The sequence below is a fragment of the Sarcophilus harrisii genome, chromosome 2 (genome assembly GCF_902635505.1).
Source record: "Sarcophilus harrisii chromosome 2, mSarHar1.11, whole genome shotgun sequence".
NCBI lineage: Eukaryota > Metazoa > Chordata > Mammalia > Dasyuromorphia > Dasyuridae > Sarcophilus > Sarcophilus harrisii.
The window spans coordinates 355,492,865-355,511,037 of NC_045427.1; the positions used below are offsets into that span (position 1 = coordinate 355,492,865).

Genomic DNA, 18,173 nt, shown 5'->3' on the forward strand with positions numbered 1-18,173 from the left:
ACTATAAAGTTTGCTAGTACTTTCTTTATAACCCTCTGGAATAAGGATATCCTCTTTTTACTGATGAGGAACCTGAGTCTCTTGAGATGGTGACTAAAGAGCTAATCAGTGTCCATGGCTAGATTCAAATGCAGGTCTTCCTGACTCTAATTTCAAAACTCCACCATGCTATACCAGGAAAGTCTTCTGCAAAGTCTAATGTAATAAAACGTTAAAATTTCAAGGTACTTTGAACCTCTTTAAATACGAGAGAAGGGGCTATGTCTTATCTATTATCTATAATCTATTATGTTCTCTCATTGTAGATTATTATTTATAGTAGTTATAATCATGCTAAGAATAAATGCTGAGGATTTATGTGGCATTAAAGTTTGCAAAGTGCTTTAAAAATTTATCTCAACATTGTACACACAGCAACAAGAAGAATATACAGTGATCAATTCTGATGGACTTGGCTCTTCAACAATGAGGTAACTCAGGCCAGTTCCAATGGTCTTGTGATGGAGACAGCCATCTGCTCCCAGAGAGAGAACTGTGGCGCCTGAGTATGGATCACAACATAGTATTTTCACTTTTTCTGTTGTTGTTTGCTTGCATTTTTTTTTCTCATCTTTTTTCCTTTTTGATCTGATTTCTCTTTCTTTTCTTTAGGGTTTTCCAAAAACAACTTCACAATTCAAAAGAAATGAAGTGAAACAGGTTGACTTATAAATAAGTGACTTCAGGAACTAGAACCCAAAACACACATGCTCTGAAGTAATTAAAAACATGAGCTTCCTCACTCTACCCACTTTTTAAAAAAATTAAAGCTTTTTATTTACAAAGCATATGCATGGGTAATTTTTTCAACTTTGACCCTTGCAAACCCTTTTGTTCCAAATTTTCCCCTCCTTCCTCCCACCCCCTCCCCTAGCTGGCAGGTAGTCCAATACATGTTAAATATGTTGAAATACATGTTAGATCCAATATATGTATACATATTTATATAGTTATCTTGTTGCACAAGAAAAATCATGATCTGATTTGTCTTGTGCAGCATAATTGTGTAAGTATGTACAGAAGAATTGCACATGTTTAATATATATTGGATTACTTGCTATCCAGGGGAGGGAGTGGGCAAAGGGAAGGAGAAAAAAAAAAGGAACATAGTTCCTTTGAATGTTGAATGTTGAAAACTACCTATGTATGGGTTTTGAACATACAAAGCTTTATAGATTAAAAAATATTATCTCATTTGGGATCTTCACAACAACTTTGAAAGATAGTTGCTATTCTTATCTTCCCCATTTTATGAATTAAAAAACTGAGGCAGCAAGGTTACAGATACTTGCCTAGAATCACAGAACTAGTGCCTAAAGCTGGATTTGAACAGAAGCCTCCTTCATTCCAGAGGGATGTTTCACTGTAGTACTTAGCCTATGTTGTGAGAGTTCTAAACAGACTGTGGGGACCAGAGCTTAAAGGAGTCCAGCCCTCCCAAGAAGAATAAAGGTCGGCTGCAGGTCTGAAGGCCAGGTTGGAAGGAGACATTCCTTTATTGTCCAACACCTGAAAGCAGAGGGATGGAAGGATCGAAGGGTTACTCAGAGTGGAGCTGGTCTAGGCTAGGCTGGGCTGGGCTAGGCTGGGCTGGGCTGTTCTGTTCCCAGTCTAGGAGAAAGCGTTTCCTTAGAACAATTACTAGGTAAACATCAGATAAAACCCGGGATTTCAGCCAAGGTCCAAACTCATTCAAGGGGAGAAGGATTTCAAAGAGTGGAGGAAGGGTAATATTTCTCAATTGGAGTTTGGTGTTCAGGGACCTCTCTATCTCACTTCCCTCCAAGCTCCATTCATTCTTCCATTTAGAGATTCTTGTTTTGGGGCTTTAAGCTTTTTAGGAAAGAAATCTTAACCCCATCCTTGCCGGAACCTGTCTGCTGGTGCAGTGTCCCTCACCTCCTGGAAGAAGTAAAGAATTTAGCTGAAGAGTTGAAATCTGTGGATTTCAATTTTCTCCCTTGTGAGATGAATGGAGCAAGATGAGTTAGAATCATGGATCTTGTCTGTAGGGACCTCAGAGGTCATCTAGTTCAACTCCTTTATTTATAAATGAGGAAGCTGGGACCCAAATCGACTTGGCCTTAATCACCTAGATAATAAGTGGGATTTGAATCCAGATCCCCTCATTCTAAAGGCCATTTTGTTTCACCTCCTTGAAACTGCCCCACTTCCTCCCTTTCCATTCTTCTTGTACTTTACTCTTTTCCATACATTAGACTAAATATTCTTTTTAACTTAAAAAAAATTTTTTTTCCCTCAAATACATGTAAAAGAATTTTTACATTTGTTTTTTAAATCTTTGAATTCCAAATTTTCTCCCTTTCCCCCCACTGAGGTGGCACATGTGAAGTTATGTAAAACATTTCTATAAAAGTCATGTTGAAAAAGAAAACATAAGATTCCCCCTTAAAAAAAATGTTTTAAAAAAGTATGCTTCAGTCTGTATTCAGACACAACCAGTTATTTTTCTTGAATTTGGATAACATTTTTCATAATAAGTCCTTCAGCGTTAGATATTTACTATTCCTCAAACTAGACACTCTATATCCCTTCTCCTTTGTACTGGTTTTCCCTCAGGCCTAGACACCTTCCATTTCTCACTTCCAGCTTCTAGTTTTCTTTGTTCAAGTCTCAAAATTTATCTTTGGTAGGACATATTTCCTGGATTCCCCAGCTGCTAGTGTCTGTCCCTCTGAGATTACCTTCATCTACTTTCTGTATATCTTGTATGCACCTAGTAATTTAGTTGTTTCCATCTTTATAATATGAACTCTTTGACATCAGGAAATATTTTTCTCACTCTTTGTTTCCCTAACTCTTAGCACAGTGCCACCTACAAAATAAATACTTATTGTTTGAATACTCAATGCTGCTTAGAATATGAATAAATGAAAAACATTTATTAAGTATTTATATGTTCCAAGCACTATGGGGGCATCTACACATATAGGAAGCAGTGTCCAAGGAAAACTATTTTGGCTTGAAATGTCACAGGGATGTTTGAGTAAAGTCCTAGGGAATATATTTTTCAAAAAATATTTTAATTTCATTAAATATTTCACAATTACATGTAAAATTTCTTTAATATTTATTTTTTAAAAATTGAGTTCTAAATAATCTTCCTACCCCTCCTCCATCCATTGAGAAGGCAAACCATATGATCTCAATTATACATGTTGAAGTCATAAAAAACATGTTTTCATATTATCATGTTGAGAAAAAACTACAGACACACAAACTAAGAAAAATAAAGAAAGTTTAAAAAGTATGCTTTAATCTTACCTCAGAATCAAAGTTTTCTCTCTGGAGGTAGATCACATTTTTTTTTTTTTTTTTAATCAAGAGTTCCTTGGATTGTCTTGGATCCTATCTTTATCAGAAGAGCTGATCCTTCATAGAGAACACATTAACACACAATTTCTAGAAACAAGGGCAGTATTGGTTTAATTATAGTGGGGGAGGAAACTAAATGAAGGTTAACAATTGGCAAGAGATTGGGTGTAAAGTGGCCCCTTCCCAATCTAGATACTGAGGAACTGAGCTAGAGAGTAGTACCAGAAGCTGTAAGCATTAAAAATTTTAGGGCAGGATGTCTGATATCATGGTGGATGGAAGAAAAATGGCTGGGGTGTAGGAGGGAACCAAGAGAACCTCAAGACCCGTCCTCTCATTTTACAGAGAGGGAAATTCAACCTCAGGGGAAATGATTCACATAGCAGATGCAGAAGTGGGAGCAAAAACTAGGTGTCCTGACTCCTAGTCAGTGCTCCTGGTCACTTCCTCATGCTGATCACTGAAACTCCTTGAATCTCTTACATGTCCAAGATCACTCAGTGAATCTTCCAATCTGGTGCTATTCCTCAGTAAACATATCACTTCGGCTAGAAACTGGAAACTGAATGGATGTCCATCAGTTGGAGAATGGCTGAATAAATTGTGGTATATGAAAATTATGGAATATTACTGTTCTGTAAGAAATGACCAACAGGATGATTTCAGAAAGGCCTGGAGAGACTTACACAAACTGATGCTGAGTGAAATGAGCAGGACCAGGAGATCATTATATACTTCAACAACAATACTAGATGATGACCAGTTCTGATGGATCAGGCCATCCTCAGCAACGAGATCAACCAAATCATTTCTAATGGAGCAGTAATGAACTGAACTAGCTATGCCCAGAAAAAGAACTCTGGGAGATGACTAAAAACAATTACATTGAATTCCCAATCCCTATATTTATGCACACATGCATTTTGATTTCCTTCACAAGCTAATTGTACAATAATTCAGAGTCTGATTCTTTTTGTACAGCAAAATAATGTTTTGGTCATGTATACTTATTGTGTATCTAAGTTATATTTTAATATATTTAACATCTACTGGTCATCCTGACATTTAGGGGAGGGGGTGGGGGGGGGTAAGAGGTGAAAAATTGGAACAAGAGGTTTGGCAATTGTTAATCCTGTAAAGTTACCCATGTATATATCCTGTAAATAAAAGGCTATTAAATTTAAAAAAAAAAAAAAAAAGTAAACATGTCACTTCGCCCTGTAGACTTTTTGCTAAAACCTAAGAAAATTGGCCCTTAGCTTCTCCCAACATGCTTAAGTTTTTGGAGAGCTACCCACTTTCTCTTTAGCCCACCAAGACTCAAAAAATAATTACCTGAAGCTCTTAGTAACTAGTACATATTTATTAAGTGCCTGTGTATGTATATCCTGTGTTAAATGATGGGTATACAAAAAAGGCAAAAATCTGTCACTGTCCTTAAGGACCTCATTAACAGCAAGCAACTATATACAAACATACTATTGATAGAATGAATTAGAGATAAGCAATAGAAGGGAAGGAATTAAAGGGAATTGAGAAAGGCTTTCTAGAAGGGGGACTTTTATCTGGTAAATTGTTAAGAACACCAAGCCAGAGGAAAGTAGGGGAACTTTGAGCTGGAAGAGACCTTAGAGATGGCCTTGTTCAAATTTCCACTTCACAGATGAGGTGCTTGAAAACTAAGACTGAATGTCTTATCCAAGGTCATAAGAGGAATTATGGCAGAAGCAGAATTCTAACTCTGATTCCAAATTCTGCTCTTTGCAATACATCAGTTTTCCCCTCATAGAATAGAAACAAAAGAGCCTTTTAAGATTATCCAGTCCCACCAACTCATTTTGCAGAAACAGATTCTCAGGTCAGAAAAGAAGTTTCCTCGCGGGTCCCCATTGCTAATTTTCCTTTGAACTAGAATTCAAATCCAGATCTCCAGATTCTTGACAATCTGGGCTTTTTCATTTATTCATTGTTCATTCATTTATACACAGATAGGGTTGGACTTGATGGATTCTAAGATTTCTTTCAGTTTTATAAATTCTATTATTCTCCTTCTGGCCCTCCCACTTGACTTGCTTTATGACCTTGGGAAAGTTCCTTCAATTTTCTGCAATTTCCCCATTTGTAAAATAAGGGAATTGGACTCGATGAATCTCTAAGTCACGCTCTCCCCCTCCCCCTTTCTGACGCTGACATCTTATGATTTTACCCGAAGGTTGTAGGGGAGAGAGATTCAGGCTTTGAGCTTGGATCACCTGATCCCAGTGACATCCATCTACCCTTGGCTTTGCAGAGGACCAGGAGTCCTGCGTCATCCCCCAGCTGCCAAGGTTGGGAAGCATCCACCCGGCTCCGCGCTTGGGGAGCAGAGACACAGCTTTGGGGGCTGGCCTTTGGAGGGAAGGTGCGGCGTAGCAAAGAGAGAGGACTCCGGGTCTGGATTTGAATCCTGACTGACGCCCTCTCATCCGCCATTCCCTCTCCGCGGGCCTGTTTCTCCGCCTTTGAAATCAGAGGCTGGGCTAGCATTGAATAGCTAGGAGCGCTTTAAGGTGTGCAAAGCGCTTCCCGCGCGTCCTCTGGTTATCTGGGGTCGCTAAAGCCTCTTCTGGTTTCCGAGACGCCCTCCCATCATTTCTCGCGTTCTCCTCCTTTCCCCGCCTTCCCCTCCCCCTCCCCGAGAAGGGAGGGGAAGGCGGGGCTCGGGCCCCCGGTTTGAGGAAGGGGCTGTAGGCTTCCCTCCGGGGGCTGAGGGGGGGCAGCGCATCCCCGAGGGTAAACAAAATGGAAGGCACCGAGCTGCTAATAGACAAAGACAGCGGGGAGACTCCCTCCAGCCAGGGACCAATAGAATGAATGGGATATAAATACCGACCAATGGGAGGGCCCATCCTGGCCTCTATAAAAACGGAGGAGGGCATCGCTTCTGGGACTCGGTGACTGAGCTCGGCTAAGGTGCCCCGGGATCTTAGAGCAGCAGCAGCAGCAGCATCTTCCCTGCCTCCCTCCTGCCACCCTTGCGGACAGTCTCGGTGAGTGCCCGCCCGGGCGCCCCCCGCTGGATCCGCGCAGCCCCCGACGCCCGGCCCGGCGCACCTGTCTCTGCTTCGGGACCGACGCCTGTGTGACGGGCTGCCGCCCGCTCCGCGGGGCTCCAGGAGCCGGGACGGGGCGTCCCGTGCCCCCAGAATGGGGGGGCCGTCGTGGGGGACGGAGGGGAGTGCGGCAAATGGGGGCCCCGGGGCCGGGAGCCGGGGAGACTCGGACGCCGCTGCCTCCTCGGACTAACGCGGATGGAGTCTCGGGAAGGGGATGTTCTTCTCTCCCGATTCCCCCGGGATGTCGGGGAACGACCTGGGATCAGAGGGTTGCTGCTGCGCGAGGGGGTGTCGGGGGTCCCAGCGGCGCGTCTGCCTCCCCTCCCTGCCCAGGCTCCTCTTCCCCCATCTTCTCGCTTTTATCCTCTTCCCTGCGCGCACCCGCTCCCCCAGCTCCTCCTCCTCCCGCACTGGCTTCCAGACCCTGCGGAGGGAAAGATGGGGAGAGCGGGGATCCTTTCCTTGGGACGTCTCCTGCGCGCCCTCTCCCCGTCTCCGTCCCGGCTCGCAGGTGTTGGGTCCCCAACCCATCCGCGAGGGCTGCAGCGGCTTTGACCTTGGGAGGGCTGCCGGGAGGAGGAGAGGAAGAGGCGGGGGGGAGGAGGAGGAGGAGGAAGGGGAGGAGGAGACAGCCCGGCAGTCAGCAGTGTAGCTTTGTACATATTGCGCGGGGCGTTGTCGCAGCCTCCTCCCCTCCTTCCTCCTCCCCCCCCCTCTCCCTGCGGCTGTGGCTCGGGCTCCCGGTGGGGGTGCAGGAGGAGAAGCTGGGGGCTGAGTGAGTGATCTCCTTGTCCTGGTAACCCCGCCAGCCTCCTGCCATCATGCCATTCTCCAATAGCCACAACATGCTGAAGTCCCGCTACCCCGCCGAGGAGGAATACCCCGACCTCTCCTCCCACAACAACCACATGGCTAAGGTGCTGACACCAGAGCTCTATGAAAAGCTCCGGGATAAGGCTACGTCCAGCGGCTTCACCCTGGATGATGTCATCCAGACCGGCGTGGACAACCCAGGTACTGCCTCCCCCGCCCCCACCTCCTCGGACCTCCGTCCTACTTTCCTTTGCCTTGCACGCTGTGTAGGGACGTTCAGTAAAGTTCTTCCATCGAAGCCTGTTCTCCCATTATTTCCCCGAGTGCCTAATTTCTGTCTCCGTGTCCTCAAAAGTACTTGCCCCGACGCCTCCTTTTGAGGATGAGGAAATTTGTGCCTTTGATCTATTTGCCCACAATCTTGGATACTGTAGCAGGGCACACTAATCCTAGGTGGAAGGCGTGTATCCCATTTTTCCCATATTGAGGTCTTTCCTCGTTATTCCACAAGGAAAAAATTTTACAGCAAGAACACAGACCAAGAATCAGAGTTCAAACATCGCACGTAACCATGGCCGCATGGATAGACATATAAATAAGGGGCCCTTATTTTCCCGGTCTAGTCTCCTTTCTACATCCTCCACCTTTGCCTCTGTGCAGGGCACCCATTCATCATGACTGTGGGCTGTGTGGCTGGAGATGAAGAGAGCTACGAGGTGTTCAAGGAACTGTTTGACCCCATCATCGAAGATCGCCACGGTGGCTACAAGCCTTCAGATGAGCATAAGACTGACCTTAACCCTGACAATCTGCAGGTAGGTTGGTCCCTCCTCCCCCAATCTCTGGCTGCTTGCCCTTATATGGCTCTGCTAAGCTTCAACTCGGTGCTAAAGGGATTAGCCTATCCCAAACCCCATGCAGATGGAGAAGTAACTGGGGCTGGGGAGGGGGAAGAAGATGGATATGGAGATGATTAAGCTGTCCCGAATATCAGTTGAGGGATGTTCAGGACAGGGTTTGAGGGAAGTGTGAGATGGTTTTAAGGCAAGGGGGTTGCATTGGGAGGTGTACCCAAATCTTCATTTCTTTACCCCAGGGTGGTGATGACCTGGATCCTAACTATGTGCTGAGTTCTCGTGTCCGAACTGGTCGCAGCATCCGGGGGTTCTGCCTGCCTCCACACTGTAGCCGGGGCGAGCGCCGTGCCATAGAAAAACTGTCCGTGGAAGGTATTTCATAGAAGTGGAGGGGTGGACCTCAGGCTTCCCTAATAGGCTACAAGGAAGCACTCCAACTGGGACCCATAGTCTCGCCTGACTTAAAGCACTTTAAATACTGAAATACTAGAGTAAATCCATGCTGATGAAAGTGATAGTCCTGTCATCTGCTCCATTGAATAGGGACTTGGCACATGTTAAATCCAAGCTAGAATAATTGGAAAATGCTTTGGAAGCCTTATTGGAAGCTAGAGGCTCTGCTGTCCAAAAGGTGGTGAGCCTGTACTGCCAGGTGCCCTGGTATTGCCTCGGGCAGGAAGACTCCCTCTCCTCCCCAGGGGTAATGAGAAACTACTTTGCTTATAGCTAAGGCATGTTGGCTCAGTCTGCATTGCCAGGTGCCCTGCTGTCCTTCCGACCTTAGATTCAGAGGTTCCTTCACTAACGCTAGAATTCAGCAGGGCCCTCAGTATGTAGTCATTTTTAACATTAATCCTATCCACTATAAATTCTATATAATTATGTGAAAATGAGCAAGTGTGGTGTCTAGAGGCAATTACTTAGTCACCCATCACCCGCTAGTGGGGTGTTTCACAACTAGAATTTTTAGGGTGGAAAAGGGAAGAAGATAATCCTAATACGTCCCAATAAGAACTGGGTCAGCTGAGTTGCCTTAAAATTGAAAATAAAAGGCATCTGGCCTTGAGTCTAGGTTGATAATTCACTGGCTCATGGCAGGTGTCTGGGATTCTCACTTTCAGAGCATAAATCTTCCCCTCTCCTTCCCCCTCCCAAAATAAAGTCGATGAGATAAAAATTGACAGGCCCATTTTTTAAGTCGACTTGTCCCAATTCCCTAGCCCATGGCATTTTGTTGACCACAAGCAAAAGAGCATGGGACCAAGTACAGCTCCCTATTAAAGAAAAGTGAAGCTGGGTGGTCTTTGACAGTGCCATTACTCCCAAAGGTAGGGGGACAGGAGTGTAGGGATATCCAGGTTTCCACTGTTGTCACACCTTACTTCCTGGTTGCCCACAGCTCTGGCCAGCCTGGAAGGTGACCTGAATGGGAAGTACTATGCTCTGAAGAACATGACTGAGCAGGAACAGCAGCAGCTGATTGATGATCACTTCCTCTTCGACAAGCCTGTCTCCCCCCTCCTCTTGGCCTCTGGCATGGCCCGAGACTGGCCTGATGGCAGGGGCATTTGGTGAGTGCAGGCCTAGAACTTGTGGTAGGGACAGTAATATCTAGTGAGGTTGTTGGACCGTTTTTATGATCCAGAGGAAAAAGCCTTCAAATCTTAACCCCCAACACTGCCCAAAACTAGCTTTGTAGAGTGCTCAGTTGGGCAATTGGACCTGGAGTCTGACTGCTAAGTGTGGGCCTCTTGTTTACTCCTGTAAAAAAGGGAATAGATATTAACCTCAAAGGAAACAAAGCCTTGACGTCTTGCATAAGATGCTTGTGTAGAATTTGCAGAGATGGGGACTCCCAAATCCCTGCTAATAGAAATTCAGCAAATTGGGAAGCTGAGGCCCAATGAAGGATCCTAAAGTGCTTCAGTCTGCACCTGCTCAAAAATTGGATTTGACTGGAAGGAAGGTCAAGGTGTTTAGCCACACCCAAACTTGTGCTGCCTGCCTGACAAGCACAGCCAGCTGCTGCCAATGTGGCACCCCAGCTTCTTGTTGCAGGCATATGACCTTGTAGACCCGGATGAGGGTTCTGCGGGGCTTGTCTTCCACTTGCTAGCTTTTTCATGGACTATTTGTAAGTATTTAACTGAGGGCCAGAGATGGGGCTCCTTCCCTTCCCACCAGTGACTATAGTTCCTCAGCATAATACCTAGATTCAAACCCTCCTGCCCTCCTTGGCTAAGCAGCAGACCTTCCATGGCCTAACACTAGGTCTCCTAACTCGGTTTAGGACTAGCTATCCACTCCCACCCCAGGCCTCCTTACACACAAATGGCTTGCTGCCAAGAGTGCCGAGATAACACCTAGGGGGATCCTGCCCTGCAGGCTCAATGCTGACGTGACTACCAAGAAATACAGAAAGGGAAAAACTGTCCATCTGCCCCATTCCATTGGTCCGGGCCTAAATGCTCTGTTTAGCATTTATTTCAAATTGAGAGTCTAACCCCCACACCTGCCCCTTTAGGCATGGCAGTTTTGCTGTCTTGTTCTCTGGATCTTATGAGCCTTTCCCCCCTCTGTCCCTCAGTCCCATCTCCTGCTCTCTGGAGGTGTTCTCCATGTCCCCTGTGCCTCGGTTGGCTGCATCCCAGCAGTCAAGGTAGCACTGGGAAGGAAGGGAAGGCCAGGACTGGTTTGAGCTTTCCTCCTTGCCAAGGCAGGTGGGAGAGGAGGAGGTGCCAGCTTCCAGTGACCTTCAGGGAGAAGGCTGGGAACAGAAGGCTGGAACATAAGCTTTTGTCTCATCTAGCTTGCAACACTAGGGAGCCAAGGTCATGGCCATTTTCTTTCCTGAGATCTTTGTGCTATTCCTGATAATGTGATCTTGTCCAGCTCATTTCCTGTTCCCTCCCTACTGCCTTCCCTAAATTAGGGTAGAAAAGACTTGAACTGCAACACAAGACCTTGTGTTTTTGTTTTCTGTAGAGCATAGTTTTTTCTAAACTTAAATCACTTGTTTAAATATTCTTTACCTTCTGGTCCCTTGCATCCTTGCTGCTTGGGGAGAGCAATCTAGAACTCTAGAACTTAACTTTTTTCTGCCTTTAGGCACAATGACAACAAGACCTTTCTGGTGTGGATCAATGAGGAAGATCACCTGAGGGTTATCTCCATGCAGAAGGGAGGTAACATGAAGGAGGTGTTCACACGATTCTGCACAGGGCTCACCCAGGTAAGGGCAGTTTTAAAAGGAAGCTGTCCCATAGTTTTTCACTGTTTTTCAGAAGGGGATCTCGTGATCCCTTGGGTCAATCTACTAACCCCCAATTAGAAAATGGAGCTTTTGTAATTGGAGCTGATCCACTTGCCCTATGCATGGCTATGTTCACCATATGGGAGGTTTATCACTTTGCATAGCCTCAGGTAGCCATAGCACCTGTTTCTGACTTTGCTCACCTGATGGCCCAAGAATATGCTCTGTCCCTTTCAGAAGTAAAGTTAGGCTTTCACTACCTCTGGGGAATGACTTTGTATTTGGCATCTGCTTACGGTTACCATGGCACTGGTCCATGGGGACTGGCTTCTGACGCCACTAGGCTCCTTCCTTTCTCTGCTTGTACCCCCTGGAAGAGAATCATCGTGTTCTCTCCTTAAGGGGTTTGGTACTATTCCCCAATTGCCTCATAGGGAGCCATGCCAACAAGAAGGCACAGCATCCCTTGGGATCCTTCTGCAACTGAGGCTTCTTGCTCTAATCACTTGTATTGGATGTGGGAAAATGGGCCTTCTGGACTGACAGATCATAACTTTCACCTCTTAGATTGAAAGCCTTTTTAAGACCAAGAACTACGAGTTCATGTGGAACCCCCACTTGGGCTACATCCTGACCTGCCCCTCCAACCTGGGCACAGGCCTGCGTGCAGGTGTCCACATCAAACTTCCCCACCTGGGCAAGTATGAGAAGTTTGGCGAGGTGCTGAAGAAGCTGAGGCTGCAGAAAAGAGGCACAGGTATGTACAAAGGGAGGGCAAGGGTTGGGGTGAATAGGCTCCTACGATTGGGAAGTAGATGACCAGATTTGCCCCCTACCAGAACAAGGCCTTCAGAGAACAAATGACAAATTCGGTTACATAATAGCTGAGACAACATTAGGTTCAAGGAAGCCTCCATCCAGTGGTTTTTATACACTTGGGTATATTTGCTTCTATTTGCATAGTGGTTTTCACATGAGGGTCTGACCTCCCCCAATCTTGTAAATATTTAATCCCTTGAATTGAACTGGTACCTGAAAGCCTTTAAATACTGTTCCTTACACAGGTGGAGTGGACACAGCAGCTGTGGGCGGTGTCTTTGACATCTCCAATGCTGACCGACTGGGCTTCTCAGAAGTAGAGCTGGTGCAGATGGTGGTAGATGGCGTGAAGTTGCTCATTGAGATGGAGAAGCGTTTGGAGCAGGGCCAGTCCATCGATGACCTTATGCCAGCCCAGAAATGAGCAGTTGGCCCCCTGAATTCTGCGCTTCCTAATTTATTGGATGAATGAATAACCACCATCCTTCCTGCCTGTGGCGCCCTGGGGGGGGGGGTTTCCCGATGCAGCCCACCTAAATCATGCTGTAGAGAAGTCTTCCTTCCATCCTTTGGTGTTAGAGTTTTATTTTTTGATGGCTGAGATTGCTGAATGCTGAAATAAAACTATTGTTTTGGCCTGACTCATGTGGATCATGTTGTAATTTTCTTCTGATCCCATAGAATTCATTCCAGAGAAATGAAAGGTGCTTAGTGTAAGTCATACTTGGATTAGAAATTTTTCTTCCAAGCTGATAATTGCACCCATGCCTAGGGTACTCTTCCTTGGGCTTCCACCCTAGCATCTTTTAAATTTGAATTTTCTACATTCTGTAATTTCATACACAAAGATGATAGCCTCCGTGGACAGACTTGAACTGCCACTTTAAACTTTGCATTTCCCATATTCTTTGACCAGTACTGGGTGAGGGAAAGTTTAATTCATACAGGTTTACAAGGTGGGAATTTGCACTTAATTGGATTTGGTTAAAGGAAGTGACATACGGGCTCTGAAGCCTTCCAAGAGGCAGAGGTGGAGAGTATTCCGAGAACATAGGACAGTGAGTACAAATGTGGGAGATGGAACATTATGTAGTCATTCTGCTTACAGGAGTTGCTAAAAATCCTATGCATAATCTTAACCCAATCCCATAAGGAGGAAGAACTATTCTAGATCATAGGTGAATGGGAGGAATATGTTTGCTTTCAGACTAATCCTTTACCCTTAGCTCTAGGGAAGATACACCATAAATATGTATTGCCCTTGGAGAAAATCAACTGAAGTTTGCAGAAAGAGTTGCAGCTTACCAGTTGAAGTGGTAATGTTGCATATCAGAAATGAAAATTGTGGTCAGATTGTTCCCTAATTGTGGTGCAAATTAGCAGTTTCACAATAGAACTGAGGATTAGGAAGAATAATCTTAAAGACTGGCTGAAGCCAGGTGAAATGCATAAGTCCCTAGCAGAAGAATTTGCATTTTGTTCTGGAGGCCATGAGGAACCACTGAAAGATCATTAAGAATTAAGCAACTGATTTTTCAGTAATTCCAAAGATGGAAAGGACAAAAACGGAGGACAACTGCTAGAGGAGAAACTATTTGAAAGTTAATTTCTCCTTTTTATTGAATTCAATGAATGCCTTAAGTACCAGCCCATGTGATTTAAAGGATGGGAAGGTAAGCCTGATTTTTCTTCTAACAGCTGAGGCTTCCTCTCAAGCCAGATACCCTGCTTCCTAATTACACTTATTAGAACTAAGTTTAGATTGCAGAAACGGCAGCATTTCTGTCCACACCCTTCTCTTAATCTTTACTCCTTTGGCTTAAATATGTCATGTCTGCATTATTCAATCTTACTCCCTCAAGACCTATTGCTTGGGAAGAATAAAGAGCTGGGGCATGGTGCTGCCAGAAACTAAATGTGATTTGAGTCCTCTCTCTGTTCTCAGTTGCTCCAGGAGAACAAAGAACTTGGTGTATGTGGTCTCTAAGGTATCTGCTCAAATTCAATGTAGTGAATGTTTATCCACTAAAATGGAGTTTGGACAACCTGGATTCTTGTCCCATTCCCAGCACTTAGTAGGTGTGAGCATCGACAACTTCTCAGCCCTGGTTTTTTCTGTAAAATTAGTCTTGCCCTTCTTGCAGGGTAGTTGTAAGGAAAATCTTTTTATAAATCGTAAAATTAATTCATTTAAAATTTAACTCTTAAATTTTCCCTGAACCAAAGATCCATCTTTTTAATAACAGTTCTTCCTTCTGCTTTCCTGAGTCTATTACAATCTCAAGAATCAAAGTTGGAATTCACCCAAATGGCAAAGCAGAGACACCTGGGAAGAGTGAGTGGGCTGTGACATATTGGCAACAAAGCACTTTGCAAGAGAGATGCCAAGAAAGGATGGCATCAGAGAGCAGTGTGACTAAAACAGGAAGTGGGCTGGTCATGTAGGAAGATGATAGATGCTAAGCATCCATTTACCTGAGGACAAAGATTGGGGCTGCACAGGATCAGAGTATCTCTATCCCTGAACTCTGACCCATCCTAGCATTGGTACTTCACTTCTTCCCATTTTTTAATGAGTTCTTCCCCTTAAAAATGAGGGCAGATACTGGCTGGTTTTTGGCTTGCATTTTTATCACAGCTCTTGGCACTGGGCCTGGCAAATATTGAGAGCTTAATAAATGCTTGTTGCTTGCCTACCTTCATTTACTTAAGTTATTGGTGTTGATAGTCTTCCTCTGGTCCCTTGAGTGCCTGCTAGCTCTGTCAGTGAAGCTTGGGAACATCTTGCAAGCCTGGAAGGGCCCTGAGAGGGACCCCTGGGGACAGCACTAGGGCCAAAGGACCAGCTTAGCTAAAGGCAGAGAGCCAGAGCAGGGTGGCCTACTAGGTGAGAGATTTTTCAACTAGTTATTCACTGTAGATAGTTATTAAACTATCTACTAGGGCACAGAGAGTGTCAAGTGAAACACAAGGCAATATTGTGATTGCTATTATTGATCTATCATTACCTTATTAACAGAGTTGGCTAAGGAATAATTTATTTTTTTGGCATTTTTTTCCAATAGTTTTTTGCTTTTCCAAGTACATGTAAAAATAGTTTTCAAGATTCATTTTTGTAAAACTTTGTGTTCTAAATTTTGCTACTTCCTTCCCTTACCTCCTCCTTCCCCAAGACAGAAACAATCTGATATAGGTTAAATATGTGCAATCCTTTTAAACACATTTCTATATTTGTCATATTGTGCATGAAAAATTGGACCAAAAGGAAAAAAGAAACCACAAAAAAGGAAACGGGATATATCATGGTTTGAACCACAATTGGTGTTCATAGTTCTCCCTCTGGATGTGATGGCATTTTGTATCACAAGAATGACTGAATTATTGAGAAAAGCCAAGTTGATCCTCATAATTTGTTACTGTGAGCAATGATCTGGTTCTGCACTCAGTTCATCAGCACTTCACTCCACATCAGTACATGTAGGTCTTTCCAGGCTTTTCTATAATCGGCCTGCTCATCATTTCTTGTATTACCTTCATATACCATTCCCCATTTCCCTAAGCATCTACTCAATTTCCAGTTCCTTGATGGCAATATTTGTATTTTTTTAAAACTGTAATTTCCCATTTCAAAATATATGCAGATAGCTTAGAACATTCACCCCTGTAAAACCCCCTCTCCCAACAATCCAATATGTATCAAACATGTGCAATTCTTCCACACATATCCACATCCATAACACTACACAAGAAAAATCAGACTAAAAAGAAAAAAATGAGAAAGAAAAAGGTAAGCAAATAACAAAGGTGAAAACACTATGCCTTGATCCACGCTAAATCCCCAGTCCTCCCTCTTTTCCCAGATGGCTCTCTCCATCACAAGTAATGGCAGTATTCTTGAGAAATAGTCTAATGCTTACACGAACTGATGCTGAGTGAAACGAGCAGGACCAGGAGATCATTATATACTTCAACAACAATACTATATGATGACCAGTTCTGATGGACCAGGCCATCCTCAGCAACAAGATCAACCAAAGCATTTCCAATGGAGCAGTAATGAACTGAACCAGCTACGCCCAGAGAAAGAACTCTGGGAGATGACTAAAAACCATTACATTGAATTCCCAGTCCCTATATTTATGCCCACCTGCATTTTTGATTTCCTTCACAAGCTAATTGTACAATATTTCAGAGTCTGATTCTTTTTGTACAGCAAAATAACGTTTTGGTCATGTATACTTATTGTGTATCTAATTTATATTTTAATATATTTAACATCTACTGGTCATCCTGCCATCTAGGGGAGGGGGTGGGGGGGTAAGAGGTGAAAAATTGGAACAAGAGGTTTGGCAATTGTTAATGCTGTAAAGTTACCCATGTATATATCCTGTAAATAAAAGGCTATTAAATAAAAAAAAAATAAAATAAAGTCTTTTATGAGCATTAAAAAAAAAAAAAAAGAGAGAGAGAAATAGTCTAATGACAATTTACAATTTCACCTCTACAGAGAGATGAAAGCAAAGCTTCTTGAAGTATGAATCAGAACAAGACTCTGACTTGGTAATATTCTACCAGTACAAAGGTAACAACATAAAATGTAATCTGGGTTAGCAAAGTGTGCAGATTCAAAGAATAGAAAGTGATAGCAGATTTTTTTGGTGGGGAAAAAGTTGGTTAGAAGGACCAGGGAATCCTGGGAGGAGGTATAAGAAAGCATTATATAAATGTGGAAAATATGTTTAAAAGAATTGCACATTTTAAACCTATATTGGATTACTAGCTATCTAGGGGAGGGAGAGAGGGAGTGAAGGAGGGAGAAAAACTTGGAAGACAAGGTTTTGCAAGAGTGACTGTTGCAAATTATCTTTGCATGTATTTTGAAAATAAAAAGCTATTAAAATTTTTAAAAAATAAGTCATGAATATCAAAAAGAAAAGAACAGCATATAGAATAAGTGAAAGAACACTGTTCAAGGAATTGGAAAACCAGAAATTGTGTTGAATCTCATGTCAAATACTGATCTTGAGCAAATCGTTTCCTTCTTTGGGCCTTAATTTTTCATCATCTGTAAAATTCAGAGCTTCAGAGAGAAGAATTGGGAATTCTAAGGAAGTAAATCTAGAAAGGGAAAGAATTGAGCTGGGTGCATGTCTGAGAGCTGGAAGAAGGGCACCTTTTAGATTGAGCCTCATTCTTTTCTCATTTGGCCAGATTTTCTTCTGACCTATCCTGACTTGTGTCAGGAGAGTGTGTGTGTGTGTGTGTGTGTGTGTGTGTGTGTCTGTCTGTCTTGCCTATAGTTTATGGGTAGGTTGTATAATCTGGTGCCCTACCCAGATCTGCCTGGCCCTTGCTCCTTCCCTAGGGATGGCTGGATCCTGACCTTAGAGCTGGGTCAGGGATGGCTGGGGATACTGCCAGAGGAGGAGGGTGGCTGGGAACATTCTGGAATTGCCCACTATGACCTCTTTCTGAATTTGACATCCATCACAAGAAAAAGGGCTCAAACAAGGAAGTGGGATTGGACTGCCTGGGGGGTGGGGAGGGGCTTCTTTAAGAATGATGGACTATTTACATGTCACTGCTGTAACTGGGCAGAGAATTCTTTTTTTTCCCCCAATATTATTTTTCCAAATATATGTAAAATACTTTTCAGCATTCATTGTTGAATTTTTCTCCCTCTCTCCCTTACCTCTTTCCTTTCCAAGACAGCAAGCAATCTGATACATGTTAAACATGTGCAATTCTTATAAACATTTCCATATTTGTCATGTTGTGCAAGAAAAATCAGATCAAAAGGGGAAAAAAAATCACGAGAAAAGAAAAAAACCAACCAAACAAACAACATAGTTTTCTCTAGATGTGGATGGCATTTTCCATATTAGGGCAGAATTCTTAACCAAACAAAGAATAGATATGATCATAAAACACAAACTAAGACATTTAAATTATGTAGCATTT

At 43.6% G+C, this 18,173-nt stretch overlaps 1 protein-coding gene across 2 annotated transcripts; it reads left to right on the forward strand.

Moving 5' to 3' along the window:
* The first annotated feature begins 6,302 nt into the window (after positions 1–6,302).
* On the forward strand, positions 6,303–12,854 carry CKB (creatine kinase B). Of its 2 annotated transcripts, none has more exons than XM_031953193.1 (8): positions 6,303–6,404; positions 7,309–7,484; positions 7,944–8,098; positions 8,380–8,512; positions 9,540–9,711; positions 11,249–11,372; positions 11,961–12,150; positions 12,458–12,854. In XM_031953193.1, exons 2-8 carry the CDS (start codon positions 7,316–7,318, stop codon positions 12,634–12,636), a joined length of 1,122 nt encoding a protein of 373 aa, XP_031809053.1. In that variant the 5' UTR covers positions 6,303–6,404; positions 7,309–7,315; the 3' UTR covers positions 12,637–12,854. The 2 variants fall into 2 exon arrangements, with proteins under 2 accessions (XP_031809053.1, XP_031809052.1); XM_031953192.1 differs by having other exon boundaries at positions 6,314–6,404; positions 7,280–7,484.
* Positions 12,855–18,173: the final 5,319 nt, after the last annotated feature.